General features: G+C 30.3%; 2 protein-coding genes across 2 annotated transcripts in view; one reads left to right on the forward strand and one right to left on the reverse strand.

Annotated features, from left to right (window-relative positions):
* Positions 1-11,414, reverse strand: part of LOC145327619 (uncharacterized) — a 70,959-nt gene extending 59,545 nt beyond the window's left edge. Inside the window, exons 1-3 of the mRNA XM_080171159.1 lie at positions 11,280-11,414; positions 5,819-5,941; positions 4,415-4,547 (exon numbers count right to left, since the gene is read on the reverse strand). Of these exons, the coding sequence (XP_080027285.1) occupies positions 4,415-4,470 (56 nt within the window). The 5' untranslated portion in view covers positions 4,471-4,547; positions 5,819-5,941; positions 11,280-11,414. The remainder of the gene's footprint in view (positions 1-4,414; positions 4,548-5,818; positions 5,942-11,279) is intronic.
* LOC145327618 (uncharacterized) overlaps positions 1,054-16,201 on the forward strand; it is a 73,613-nt gene continuing 58,465 nt past the window's right edge. The window contains exon 1 of the mRNA XM_080171158.1: positions 1,054-1,058. The gene's annotated coding sequence lies outside the window, so the exon portion shown is untranslated. The remainder of the gene's footprint in view (positions 1,059-16,201) is intronic.

Consider the following 16,201-nt stretch of genomic DNA (forward strand, 5'->3'; position numbering starts at 1 on the left):
TGTCCTTTCTTATACCCCTTTGAATACAATGGAACTTGAGAGAAAAATAAATATAAGTCACCTTTTATCCTATCCCTGAAATCCCTGTGGCAACTTTAAACTTAAATAAACTTCTTCCCCAATATTGCATAAAATTATTCTTGTTTTGACATGAATTGTTAATTGCGGTAAAAAAAGTGTGTTTTATGTTTTATCTTTTCCTAAATTACGAAATTAATGTTGTTAAAAGAGAGCCAAGCTAGTTTTAGAGAAAGTATAATAAAGAAAAAGAACAAGATTATCTTTCAAAATATTTTTTCTTAGAACCCGACCATAGATAAAACTAAATTAACACCGTTATAGCTCGCACAGTGCAAATATTCATGGAAAAATGGAGTTTCAAATAAAAGCTAGTTTATCTTATATACAAAGCTACTCTAAAACTATCTTTGTTCGCTTGCATGTACGTCTGTCAATCAGTCCGACCGTTCATCTATCTGTAAGGCTAAGGAGAAAGTTATTTTCTCGGCTCATATTTGGTATATAATGCTTAAATTTTGTCAGTCTGTTTGTCCGTCTGTAATGTGACTTAATATTCCTTGATCAATGCAAAGTTTGAACATACTTATCTTGTATTTGTCCGGGTGTAGTAGAATCCCCCTTAAAATTTAAATTGAGAAGGTCTGCCTTTCCCTATGATTCCCGCCCTAATGATTTCACACCCTCCTATCAAATAGCTGTGCACGCCACTAAATATAAATTAATTGTCTTTCTCTTCATAAAAAAATGCAATAAATTATCTATATTTTTATCCCTGATATAAAACAGACAGTTAAAAATCTTCTCCGTAGTGTTAACAAAGTGTAACAATTTCAGCAATTTTTAAAGTGTTTTTCAGTTCCCGCAAAAATTAGCAAATTATAGCAAAAATGAAAAAGAAGTAACCTTTCCACTGCACTGGTAGAAATGCCATTTTTATTTTTAAATGCGAAGATTTTCTATTAGTCCTGCACGTATGTCCGTCTGTTCGTTTACGGATAGCTCTTTTCATTTTGTCATTTTAAAATTGTTGAGTTAATTTCAAACTTGCCTTAAAAATTCCTAAAACTGTTAAATCCAATTTAGAAAGCGCAGATACTCTATCATCATCACCAGAAAAGTTAAATATAGAATAGCTTTGGTACTAAAAATTCATAAAATTTGTTAATGTTTGATATTTTCTGTATCATATAAACATATTTATAATTTTAGCATTGTTTACATTATTTTGCACAAAATTAGTGCAAATTAATGTCTATCTAGCTATCTATTTATTTATCTACCTAAATTTATCTATCCATTTCTAACTTTTTCAATTGTCTATCTATTTATATTTCATACATATATCTTTAGTAAAAGCGAAAAAGTTAGGGTTGGTCCGTCCGTCCGTACAATTGTTACCTTTCGATAATAAATTAGCAAAGTTTGAATTGTCCTATATATTTCACACTTAGCATGGAGAGTTTTGTAATGTTTACCAGAATTCCCGTTGAAACATGTTGATTTTTTTCTCTATTAACAGAAAATTAAGTGATATAATTATCCTATTTATCTAAAAACAGCATCCATTACATTTTCCTTATTCACAGTTCTAACACTCTACAAATGTTGGTGTTCGTTTGTCCTAACGTTTCGAAGCTACGTTTTATAGATGCTGCCATCCTTGTTTTTTTGTTTATCTATTAATCTATCTACTAATATATCTATTGTTTACATTATTTGCAAAAAAAAACACTGTAAATTAATTTGCTACATAAATCATTATGATTCCTAATTTATTTTTATTACTTCCTTTATCTACCTATCTATCTACATCTATGTATCTTTCTATCTATGTTTTATACAGTTCTAGAAAAATAGAATTAAATCATCCAAAGACTTAATTTTAAAACCAAAATAGCCTCAAACCATCTCGGTACATATGTGAAGCTTCCTCAAAACGAAGAACACAATCAGTTAAAAAGTGAATGAAATCTTATGCTACAGACAAGAAACGTACTACTGTATGTAATTAAAAGTTAAGTTAAGATATTCAATGTAATAAAAACAAGGATGACAACATCCATAAAAGCGAAGCTCTGAAATTGTAGGACAAACGGACATTAACATTTGTATTGTGTCAGAACTTAATGATCATAATATAAATGTATAAGAGTAGAAGCAAAATTGTAAATAATTTGTTGAAAAACTGCTTGTTACAGGATAATCTTTATGGACATACTTACATTTTTAGGACTTGATTATAGAGTTGCTTCGCTTATAATATTGTACTTTGTTGTCCCAGGAATCAGTATACCAAAAATCAGATCAATCGGATAATTAGATCATATAAAAATTTGTCGTTAAAAAAATCAACATGTTTAAAATGGACGTACGGACATTCTGGTTGTGATTATAGAGTTGCTACGCTTTCTCAATCGCACCTAACTACTACAGGAATCATCATACAAAGTTTGAAATCGATAGGACAATTCTAACATGCCTAAATTAACGAAAAAAGCTATCCGTCTCGGACGGACGGACGCACGAACGGATTGGCCCTAATTATAGAAAAGCTTCGCTTTTAAAAATAGATAATAGAAAGACAGTTCAGTATACATATATATTATATACAAGATACCTAATTAAGAAATTCTGTGTTTAAGTCATGTCGTCATTTTTTATGTTGCAATACATGTTGGTATTCAAGATTAATAGATAGATAGAAAAATACACTAGTGGGTGCCCCCCTAGAGGCTCCACCAGATTTTTTTAAAACATCAATTAAAGCAAAATCGTAATTGAGTCAAAATGGTATTTTTTTCCTTCATTTTTATAATATAATCGCAAAATGTAATTGTTAAGGGTAAAGAAAATATAAAATAATTATAGGAGTAGAACAATTTTCTAAATATTTGCTTATTTTTGTTTGTTTTAATACAGGGACAAATTAGGTCCATAAAGCAGAAATATATATTATATGAACCGCTTATTAATAGTACAACTATCAATCTATCTATCTATCTAACACATTGTCTATTTATCTATGTATGCAAAAATACTTAAACATACAAGCTTTTTTAAAATGTCTTTTTGTCTTCAATTTTTCATCAACGCTATTCTCACTTTAAGTGATGTTCATGCAAAAAAAACCAAGGATGACAACATCCACAAATAGAAAAGCACTAGAAAATTATGGATAGAAATATAGAGAAAGTAATTTAAAGAGCAGTTGTTTAAGTAAAGAATGGGGGAAAATTGGGTAATTTCTTTTGTATTTCTTATATTTATTTCTTAATGACAGACCGACGGACGAAGTGAATAACAAACTGGATGCTCATTGATATAGGAAATCTTCACAAACAAAAAATCAGCAGTCTATCTTGAATAGAAGCTGGGAAAATCGCTTTTCCTCATAGCGATACATGATATTTTTATCCTATAATCTTTTTTTATGACTTTTAGGTTTTTCTTAGGACATTTAAGCACAATATTAAAATGCAAGGACGTTCAATAAAGAGTATCCTATGTTTAAGCAATTCTGCAATTTAGGCAGGTTTAATTTTTTGCCGTTTTGAATTAACTCTTTGAGTGATATATAAAAAAGGGTGAATGTCACACAGAGGGACATGCGTAAAATTCGGTGTCCTATCCCCTTCGCAGACTTTTCCAGTATTACTTCAAAACCTCTGGCTTATAACAGGTACCGAGCCATACTGTAAAATCATGTATAGCATCTATTACAGACAATTTTCCCCGATATTCAACTCTCAGCTTAAACTGCGGTGTAACAAAAGACGTGAAAGCTGTACCTAATGCTGCTATGACAGATGCACGACATTAATATTAAAAGTAGGGGTAAGGGGAATGCCTTAGAAAAAACAGATGAAACTAAAAGCAATGCATAGTTAGGAACTCCAGACAAAGGTCCTGTAATCAAAGGGTTGGTTGTTTGCAAGTATGATATTTTGCGAATGAGATAGAACACTGTAAAAATTTCATCTTACAAAGTCATTTCAATCAAGTCAGTATTCTTTACATAAATAAACACTTTTGAACCCTAGGCAATATTCCTTTTTATCAAAACTGGACCCTCTAATTCTTTTTGGTTATTCTAATTTTTGAAGTTAACAGAGATTTTGGTATACTTTTTTAATTGGGTTATGCTATAGTCCCAATCTTTTTTTTTAATATGTTCAATAGGGACTACTTTTTAACCCTAGTTAAATTGAATAAATTGATAATTATAATAGCTTTAGATTAGTCTTAAATAATTAAAACTAAGTGGTGAAAACAATATATTTTTTTAATTTAAAGACTTCTATTATAATCCCTATACAGGTAAATTGTAAATTAGTTAATTTTATTCATTTTGTAATTATTTTGTGAAGCAAAGTTGTGTTAAATTACTACTAGCCTGACTCTGAGAACTCCTGGATGTAGTTTGGCAAAGAAACTGGCGCGCCGAGACATCTTTGTTTCTCTTTGTCACTTTTGCCTCACTCTTTGTCAGAGATTTCACAGATTTTCTGATTTAACACTTTCACACACTAAAAATAATACGGATAGATAAATTTAGAAGAAAAGAGAAAAATACGGTCCTACGACAAACGTAGGAGTCCCAAACGTCAGAGTGGACAAATGCAGGAGTCCCAAATGCAGGGGTCCCAAACGTCAGAGTGGACAAAGCTTAAGTAAAACATAGGAGTGTCTACTATTTTGATAATATAACAATTTTAAATTTTTTTATACCCCTGTCTACAAAATAATGACCATGGCCGCAGTGTTCAACCCCCAAGCCTGCCTAGCCGCAGTGCTCGACCCCCTAACCTATATCCTAACCTAAACTAACTAAGATAAATAACGGGACTAAGGGAGGGGGTGTATAAAAAATTCTAAATTGAAAAAAAAATTCTCCCACGTTTGGGACTCCTGCATTTATCCACCCTGACGTTTGTCCAACCCCGATGTTTGTCCCACTCCAATGTTTGTCCCACTCCGACGTTTGGGACTCCTGGGTTTGTCGTAGAACTAAAAATACGAATTGATATTTTGCCGGACGGTCATTTGACTGATGGATAATGTAAATTATGTACTAGAAGATCATGGTACAGAGAATCTACACAAAATAATGTAGCCATCTATTTTGAGTAGCAGTCAAGTAATTCTTGCTACTCCCATAATCATTCCATACTTCATTCCAAATCAAACAATCCTATGACTTAATCATTTAAAATGAAAAGTAAAGTTGGAAATCACGAAACCTTTTCAGTATATCTATCCCTATCCCAATAAATATTTCTATAATAAAAACCTATCCATAAATGCCTGGCTTGTGAACCCCTGCTGTGAGGTGTCAATCACCAAATTTGTTGAACAATGTATTAATCAGTCACAACTAAACATATCCATAGTATCAGGGAAATAAAGAGATAAGACAGTGGCCAATAAGTTGATGTATATCCCATATGATTATAAACAAAATTATCCCTTCTTTTCAACCAATCAAAATTTAATAAAAGTCCACCAATTTTTAAGCCAACGAATAAGAAAACTTAATAAAACTTTGAGGCCTAGTGTAATAAACAACCCAATGTCCCCTAACTCACTGAATATTACATACAGACATTCATATTTTTTCTTATGATAAACAATTCTGCAATAAATTTTTTTGCCTGTCAAACAAGGACAATAAAGGTCTTTAGTTGTGCAGCAATGGCAGACTTAAACGAATCAATTAAAAATGACATAAAAGTAAAAAAGGACACGTTTCTGTACAATATTTTTCAGGTGTCAATAAATCACGGTGAAATATCCTCACCTGATTGATATCTTGAATGTTTGTGTTTCTTTCTAACTTTTAACTATAACTAGTTTTCACTTTAATCATAGTTTCATAGTTTTTACTTATTGTTGATGAATTTAAATGCTGATTTGTGGGTGTCTGAAAAAATAAAAATAAAATTAATAAATAGATAAAGATAGCTATTATGAATAAATAAACAATAAGGGAGATTCTAAAATAAAAACGATATTATTTTTTTTCTAAATTAGATAAATAGATAGATATTTTAATAAAATGGATTGAGAGCTAGATGGTTCACTTTATAGAAATGTAAGAATAATAGATAGATAAATAGATCAATGACATCAGATTTTATACAAAGATAGATAGACTAGATGGTTATTAGATTGTTAGATGTAGATTAATAGATAAATGATAGATAGAGAGAATGATGGTTAGATAGATGTATAGATAGACGGATAGATAAAGATCGAGATAGAAAGATAGATAGATGAGTATTTAATCCTTAATGTTTGTGTTCAGTCACAGATAAATTTGATTATCCCATTTCACTCTCCATCAATCCAACCATTTTTTAGGGGGGAAATAGCTTTTTCAGTTATTATCTTGTCTTACCAAATATAGTTAAAAACCTGTCCTTATGTGAAGCGTCTCTGTAAAGGAAAACTTAAACGTTCCCGTGGTTAACACGATCTTAACGAAAAGACATTCTAACTTTTATTTAAATAATGTTAACATGACTGAGAAGAAAAAGAGTTCAATCAAGTGATTTTTAAGATATTTTTCTAGTGAAAAAGTGAATTATTATAGTATAATGTATGTCTGTCTGTCTTTCTGTCCATATATATGGATTGACATTCTTCTTTTTTGGAAAACTATTAAGGTTCCTGGAAAGTTTTTTTTTGAAAGAGTGAAGCTTAACCCTCCCCTTAGGAAAGGTCCCAGGAAATATTTCATCCCCCCGTTAAAAGAAAATAAATACTATATATGAGTGATGATAATTTATTTTTGCTTTTTTAAATGAACACTTGATTCCCTCACATTAAATGACAATCTAAAGATAACATCCAACTATTTAAAGTTTTATATTTTTTATATTTTTTTTTAAAATTAAAAATAATGAATACAACATAAAGCTTTTAAATGTTACCAGCTGAGAAAATCTCAAAGAAAACAAACATGTTATTTACTAGTTATAAACCTTCCCAAGACCTATGAGAAGCTACCCTGTAAAGGAGAACCATACCGGTTGATCGGTTAGAGAGATCCTTCGGTAAAACAAAAAGACAAACATCATGTTACTTTATTATAAGGATAAATTATTGCATAAAGATAACAACAAGTTTTTAATTGAATTTTCAGCATTATCCAGTTAATGCTACGCTACTTATGGACAAAATTACCCTTTTTAAATGGTTAGATAAAATTTACATAGGGTTTGCATTGTAATCATAGTAGCTATTCAAAAGATTCCACGATTTTTCAGTAAATGCTATGAATAAAACAGGTACTTTTATGTCCAAAGTTGTATATCCTATTATTCTATTTTATAAAATAAGGTTTTTTTTCTTTAGCTTAAGGTTTTCAAAACTACTAAACCGATTGAGTTCTCTATTTTGTGGAAGCCTTTTATAGATCCCTGAATGGTTCTAAGCTTTTTAATTTGTATATCTAAGTTTTGTTTTAGGCTATTCTTCTACTTTCCTTACTCCTTCGAATACAGAAAAATTAGTAGATTAAATAAAGAGGAATATACTTTGAAGTTGAATGCACTAATGTTAATGCTTAATAAACTTAAAAGAGGTTTTAGGCTATATTGTTAAGAAGGGGGGGGGGGTAATATTGGAAGGGTCAATCCCATAAAGGGAAAAGATATTACACCTCATTATTTTTGGGTCTAACTTCCATCTAAGGTTGAAAGACATACGTTTGTGATATACAGACTTCTTATGCAGTAGTTTCGATCCCACGAAGACTTATTTGACCAATATAATTAAAATTCTGATTTGCACAGTTATTTTGCTATCCTAATTGAAGTAGTAAGGTTTTTTGTCTGTTGCTTAAGATTTCAATTTTATGGTAGCTTCATATTGGTCATTATAGCAAGTTTTGTTTAATTTAGATGCTAGGGGCGCATGTGCTAGTTAAATATAAAATATAATTTATCTTCCAAATAATTATTAAATAACCATTACTTTTAGAGCTTTGATATAAAGAATAAACCATGTTATAATTATTTATCGCATCGTATAACAAATCTGGTATTAATTTTATGATTTATTCTTAAATATTGGTGGAAAACTGTCTGTAATTTGATGTTATACATGATTTTTCAGCATGTCTGAGAACCGGTTAAATTAATAGGTTTGGAAGCCATTCTGGATATATCATTAATCTAGCTACTTTGCTTAATTAATTTTTAATGATGAATTAGGACGGGAATAGTTATTGTAAAAATATGAAGTAACATTTTAAAACGTTAATTTTTTAATTTCAGTGATACGTTTCTTAAATTATAATCAATATTACATATCTAATACGTTATTTTCATGAAATATTCCACCCTCCAAGCCCCCATCCTTTTTAAAAAAGAATTACTGAAAGGGTTTTAATTAATTAGTGGCCTAAAACCGCCGTTAGAAAATCACAAAACCTCTGAAAATTGTTCAACCAAGCCGTTTAAAGATCTTTATATACACCATTATAGAAAAGGGTATAAAAATCTTTCTTGTAAACAATTATGTTGGTTTTAATCATCCCTTCCCTTAATGACATAAAATAAATTTTCAAACTAAGATAAAAATTTTAATTTTGCTATGCTTTAACCTAATATACTGCTGAGCTTCACAAATGTACATTCCATTGCAAAACACGCGATATTGGGTTTGTTTAAATATCCATTTATTTGGCATTTTTCAAGAATGTCAAGCGTGGGAAAATTTTTAGAATGTGGGAACTATTTATTTTGATTTAAATGGTACATATGATTTTCATTTAAATTCATTTTTTGGACCCGTGAGAAAATTTTTTTAACGTGAGAACCATTTAATTTTCATTGAATTTCATTTTTTGGAAGTGTGGGAAAAAACAGGAGAAAAAATATGTTTAAGTATAAAGAAATGTTCTATCAGTTTCAAACCTTTTTCATTCGATAGATCATACTGACTTTGGAAAAACTGTCAGACCAATTTTTGAAATTCAATCTGTGAAAAAAGATATTCAAGTTTTAATTTTTTGTTTTGAAAATATTATTTTACATGTATTGACGCCATCTTGGATTATGATAATTTTTTTTTGTTAGAAGATTTTTTTTCTAAAATATTTTTAAAAAATTAACTTTTTACATTAAAAAAATCTTTGAGCTTAAATTGACCAATAATTCAAAGATTTTTTCTCTTTGATTTGGAAGATTTTTTATGATTTTTAATTTTTATGTTCAATACAAAACACAACAGTGAAAAAAATGAAAATTAAATGAAAAAAGGTTTAGTCATTTTATTCAAGAAATTATTCGCTAACATCACCTTTTTGTTGCAATAGAATGTTATTTAAATTTTCAAATATATTCATAGTTTTTAAAAGTGAATCATTCCTTTTAGACTTATGAATGAGAGACAGACACACTAAGGGATAATATAAAAACGGTGAGACAGACAAAATAACCAAAAGGCATATCTATAATACAAAGTAGAACGATGTCTGTCCGTCTGCCGTCTGTCTGTCCGTCCCTTAAGATCTCGGTAACCACTGAACCGATCGGATTCTACTCTTCAGGGTATCTACCTATTGGTCCTGTGGTGGTTTTAAGCTATATTCTTGGGGGGTGGGACTCCTCCAACCCCCCCAAAAACCAAAAAATCCCTCCCCATTTTTTTCGCTGAAGATTTCCTTGGTCCTTTATTTTTTTGTAGAATATTTCCTTGGTCCTTTTTTTGAAGGAGATTTCCATGGTCCTTTACGATTTTTGCCTTAATTTTTTTTTATCACCTCTTGGGGCAAAGCCCCTAGAGGTTAGGGGCGAAGCCGCTAGTGTATTGTATATAGTAGCTGAAACAATTTTAAAAAATTGCAGGAAGGAAGAGGACTCTATGCTAAAAATGATATGTTTACCCAAAATTTTATAACTTTCTAAAGTTTTTCTTATTCGTTGACTCAAAATCTTTTGGCATTTTGATTGATTAGTTTCAAACTAGTATTGTCACTACCAATAGTTTTAGATCAATAATTTTTATCTAGATATAGTAATTTTGTTTGTCATAAATGAGGATATATATCAATCTATCGTCCATTGTCTAAGCCCTTAAGACCCATGACATTTTTTAGAAGTGTGAATCCTAACATTTCTATCTAAGCATTAATCTGACACAATATATATTAAGATGTGTTTTTCAAATGTAACATATTTGCTTCTTTTATTAGAACGTCATTATGTCAGTCTAGCCATTTTAATTCAATACCATTGAAATTGAAAGTTTGAAACTCAAACTTTAGTGTCATACTTAAGATGTTTTATATATATATATAATACGTGGAATGGATAAGCATATTAACAGGCCTTACCACTTATTACTATTCAAAATAAAGCTTTTTTTATCATCATTGGGGATGTACAATGTACATTGTACATCAATTTATTATTCATTGAATTTTCCAGATTCCTGACTTCTAGATTAAAACACAGCAAATATAATCCATAATTTGTTGCATTACACATTTTTTAAGTGTTAACTTATTAAATCTTGTAAGCTGCGCCACTAATGGCATAATTGTTCTTGGATTTGCTGTTTTTTAGGTGTTTTCCAGTGAAAACTGAAATTGTTAATGACGTGATTTGTGTCCGCACGAACAGATTAGTAATAGATTAATTAGATAGATAGATAGATAGATAGATAGATAGATAGATAGATAGATAGATAGATAGATAGATAGATAGATAGATAGATAGATAGATAGATAGATAGATAGATAGATAGATAGATAGATAGATAGATAGATAGATAGATAGATAGATAGATAGATAGATAGATAGATAGATAGATAGATAGATAGATAGATAGATAGATAGATAGATAGATAGATAGATAGATAGATAGATAGATAGATAGATAGATAGATAGATAGATAGATAGATAGATAGATAGATAGATAGATAGATAGATAGATAGATATATAGATAGATAGATAGATAGATAGATAGATAGATAGATAGATAGATAGATAGATAGATAGATAGATAGATAGATAGATAGAGAGATAGATAGATAGATAGATAGATTTTTAAAAATTATGTTTATTTGTAATTTCAAAATTTTTTTAAATCCTCTAAACTTAATTGAAAAAATCTATTAATGCTAATATTATTGTCAGTATCAAAAGTTAAGTGTAACTGAAGATTGCTTAATGCATGAAACATGATGTTTTACAAATAAACTTTCGTTTTTCATTCTATGTGGACTATAGATAGATAGATAGATACCTGATTATTAATATCCGCCCTTCTTGTGTTATCAGTATATCGCCCGTCTTTAACTCAAAACATTTTAATAAAACTTCTTGTCATCAAAATTAGAGTAATATTTTATTTCCTTCAATTATTATGTCTTGATTATTTAAATCTGAAATATTGATAGATGATTAGTTAATTATGTAGAAAAAATAAATAAAATAGATTACTAATACAATGTCCCGTATTCTTAAAATAGAATAGATAGATGTATCCTTATATAAAAATAACAGGATCTGTGTCCTTAAGAACCCGTAGGAGCCTCTAGGGGCGTAACCGCTAACCAAAGAAGATCAAGTAAATTAGAATAACATTTCTTATTAACAGAATTTAAAGTTTATAAAAACATGTATGTCCTTCTCAGTGATTTATTTACAAATACTTTTCCAAATAAAACAGTTAGGGAGTTGAATCCATTTTTATAGAAGCAGAAATATAATCTATGATTATGGTTTGGACCCTCTAAAACTGTAATCTACCTTTCCACTTTCCCCTCTCTTGGTGAAGATATCTTCAACGCCGATACGATTTTTGAAATGTAAGATTCTACTTTCCCTTCTCTTGGTGAAGATATCTTCAACGCCGATACGATTTTTGAAATGTAAGATTCCACTTTCCCCTCTCTTGGTGAAGATATCTTCAACGCCGATACGATATTTGAAATTTAAGATTCCACTTTTGCCTCTCTTGGTGAAGATATCTTCAACAAGAGAGACAAAAGTGGAATCTTATATTTCAAAAATCGTATCGGTGTTGAAGATATCTTCACCAAGAGAGGGGAAAGTGGAAGGGTAGATTACAGTTTTAGAGGGTCCAAACCATAATCATAGATTATATTTCTGCTTCTATAAAAATGGATTCAACTCCCTAACTGTAAAAGGTAATCTTTATTATTATATTGTTGAACTACTCCGTTGCTTGTGAATGATTTTTTCTTGTTTTTAATGTGTTTTGCCTATGCATTAAACATTGAATAAAAAATCAGAGATAAAAGGATTTGCAGAGTTCAATGCAAGATAAACTAAACGGCGGTTTTCCTACAACACCCCCTCTCCCCCTATTTTATTGTGCTTATTGTCTTAGGAACAATTGATAATGTTAAATAAGGCAAGGCAATATCTACATATATCATGTAAAAAAAATGCGAAATTGTTAGAAATGGACATAATGTTTTCCCGTCATTCTTATAGAGTTTTGTTCTTCTAAAATTTACCTTATTGTTACAGGAATCATCTTTGCAACGTTTAAAAAATCCAAAATCTATTCCAACATGAATCAACTAACTTAACGAATAAGAATTTGCAAATGTAACAATCAGCGTCCATTGTTCAATCCCCCCAGAGTTCCTGGCATTTACTTATCATGGAGGATTTTTTTATTCGTTAATGGATTTCATTTCTAGATTGACAATGATAATTTATGAATTTTTAGTAGCAAAGCTACTCTACAGATATAGTGTATATTCGTCATCTTGGCGACATACAATTTAAATGGCAATAAATATAAGTGGTTATGACTGACATGTTATATTAGGACTACTTTTGTTGCTATGATCATTACAAAGAAATTTTGAAAATCTTCACAATTTTCGAGATTTTCAACCAATATCATTAAATACATAACTTCATTTAACTTATATTTTTGACTTCATAATGACAAACTAAAACAGTATAGGAAGAAAGAAAAACTAAATTTTCTAACATGTAACGGTTGCTATTAAAATTAAAGCAGGTATAGCCAATAAAACATTTCTGCTTAATTATTTCCAAGCTATCTACTAACGTTTCTTGTTAAAAATCCATCAACAAACAAAGAAGCTTATGCAGAAATATCCAAGTTAGAGAGTAGCTTTGCTTCTTGGTTGTTTATGAATATATAATCTACGAAAAACAAAAAAAAAGTAGCTGGAAATTTTTTTTGGGAGATTTTTTTATGCACCGAAAATTTTATAAATGGCGTTTCTTAATTGTCTCTAAAATATAGATATATAGTTACAGCTTTCTGTTGTTTTATACTGTCCTTTATTTCTTTATTAACAACAATTACAAAATGTAAATGAACCATTAGATAGCACTTTATTACTACGCTTCCAGTGGCCTCTAGTGGCACTTTAGTTTAGGGAAGGGGGTACCATTTTCAAATTTAGTTATTTTTTTAAATTTTGAAGAGGATCATTATTACTACGGTCAATTCCTTTTAGGAGGGTGGTGGTTCCCTATCTTAAAATATTTAAAAACCTTCCAGAAGAGTCTATACTGTAAAGAAAAACCAGAACATAAAATTTTGTAACATTGAGGGGATACTTTATTTTTAATTCTTTGCCTATTAATGTTTCTCATACGGTGCAAGATATCTAGCTTTCTACCCATCTATATATCTATCTATTAATTTTTAAAAGCGAAGCTTTTCTATAATTAGGGTCGGTCCGTCCGTCCGTCCGTACGTCCGTCCGTCCGTCCGTACGTCCGTCCGAGATAGATAGCTTTTATTCGTTAATTTAGGCATGTTAGAATTGTCCTATCGATTTCAAACTTTGCATGGTGATTTCTTTAGTAGTTAGGTACGATTTAGAAAGCGTAGCAACTCTATAATCATAACAAGAGTCTCCGTACGTCCATTTTAAACATGTTGATTTTTTTTACTTTTTTAACAACAAATTTTTATGTGATTTATTCATCCGATTGATCTGATTTTTAGTATGTTGATTCCTGGGACAACAAAGTATAATGTTATAAGCAAAGCAACTCTATAATAAAGTCCTAAAAATGTAAGTATGTCCATAAACATTATCCTGTATAAAGCAGTTTTTCAACAAATTTACTTAAAATCTTTCTCCGATTCTTATACATTTATATTCTGATTATTCAGTTCTGACACTATATAAGTGTTAATGTCCGTTTTTCCCACCGTTTCAGTGCTTCGCTTTTATGGATGTTGTCATCCTTGTTTTCTTACACTTCAAGATATCTAGCTTACTACCTAGCAATCTATATATTAATGTTTCTCATACACTGCAAGATATCTTGCTTTCCACCTAGCTATCTACCTTGTTATCTATCTATTAATGTTTCGCATACGGTGCAAGATACCTAGCTATCTATCTATTAATGTTTCTTATAAGGTGTAATATATCTAGCTTTCTACCTAGTTATCAAAAAATCAATGTTTCTTTTAAGGTGTAAGATATCTAGCTTTCTAACTATCTATCTATCTATGAATCTTTCTCATACGGTGCAAGATAGCTAGCTTTCTACCCAGCTATCTATCTTTCTATTAATATTTCTCATACGGTGCAAGATAGCTAGCTCTAGCTATCTATCTTTCTATTAATGTTTCTCATACAATGCAAGATATCTAGCTTTCTACAATGATATTTATCTACTTAATATGATATCTATATTTGTTGATGTCCTATCTATATATTTATATATCTTTCTATCAATCTACACTTTCCGATATTGTTCTATCTTCCGTCTAAATTTCTTAATACCAATTTCCTTTTTTTATCTATCCAAAAAATTTTCTTTCCTTTTTTCTAGAAATTAGCTGTCTATCTATCATATAAATAATCTATTCATCTATTAACTATCTTTTATACATATTTCATATTCATAACTAACTAGCGACTGCGCTACTAAAAATTCTCATACGATGCAAGAATTCGCAATATGCAGAAAAAAGTTGCATTTGCAATCTGCAACTATTTATATATCACTGTCAAATTTAATTTTATCCATCAAATTATTATTATTATTCTTTACTTTTTTCTTTATTCTTTACTCTCTCTCTCTCTCTCTCTCTCTCTCTCTCTCTCTCTCTCTCTCTCTCTCTCTCTCTCTCTCTCTCTCTCTCTCTCTCTATGTGTATATATATATACCTAGCTATCTCTATCTCTCTACTTATATTTTTTTTAACTTTCTTGCAAGGCTCGGCATCTACTCTCATCTATTCCGCAGTCACGAGGGGCCGAAGTCCAAGGCTAACAAAACTGGTATTAATCTTATAATTTTTATTTTAATATTTGTAGAACATTTTCTGTAATACAATGCTATACATGATTTTTAAGTATGGCTGAGAACCGGTTCTAATCCAGCGGATTTAAATCGGTTTTGAAGCCATACTGGAAAAGAATTTCTTTTTCTATCTATTTATCTATCTTTCTCTTTATCCATCTATCTAACTACATAAATTTTTCTATATTAATTTATAAAGGTGAGAAGTATGATAATTTATATTTTTTACGCCTGTCCAAATTCAGAGAAAGAAAAATCCTAGCTGGGAAAAAATAACCTCTATTTAGATATGCACAGCGATTTCTTAAATAAGTTTTTTCCAGGTTTTTAGAAAAGGATTTATGCCTTTACCTGTAAATAGTAAAATTCAGGGAGGGGACAAGGGAGGGAGGGGACATTAGACTTTACATTGTACTGGTACCCTAAGCTTTATAAACACATTCTCTCATTCGGATTAAAATTTGTGTACTTTTAATGAATCTTGATTGCGGGATGGGAGTGTCAACACTCTTCCTTAGAAGGCGTGTCTTCCCTATTTGACAAACCCCAAACTGTCCAGTTTTTAGCAAGACGATTCCTGTGACGTCATATAAAAAGGGAAGGGGGAAGAAAATATCTTCCCTTTTCTCCCATCTCGACACACAGAAAACTGTCCCGAATTTGTATTAATTTTGAGGAACAAGACTCCAGTTACGTCATATTTTTCTTTCTCGAAAAAGGGAAGGGGGAAAGAAAAATATGACGTCACTGGAGTCTTGTTCCTCAAAATTAATACAAATTCGGGACAGTTTTCTGTGTGTCCCCATCTCTTTTGAAGAGATTTTCTTCCCCCCTTCCCTTTTTCTTTCCCGAAACGTATATGACGTCACAGGAATCGTCTTG

This window comes from Acartia tonsa, chromosome 9 (assembly GCF_053477335.1).
Source record: "Acartia tonsa isolate MP-2025a chromosome 9, ASM5347733v1, whole genome shotgun sequence".
NCBI classification, from domain to species: domain Eukaryota; kingdom Metazoa; phylum Arthropoda; class Copepoda; order Calanoida; family Acartiidae; genus Acartia; species Acartia tonsa.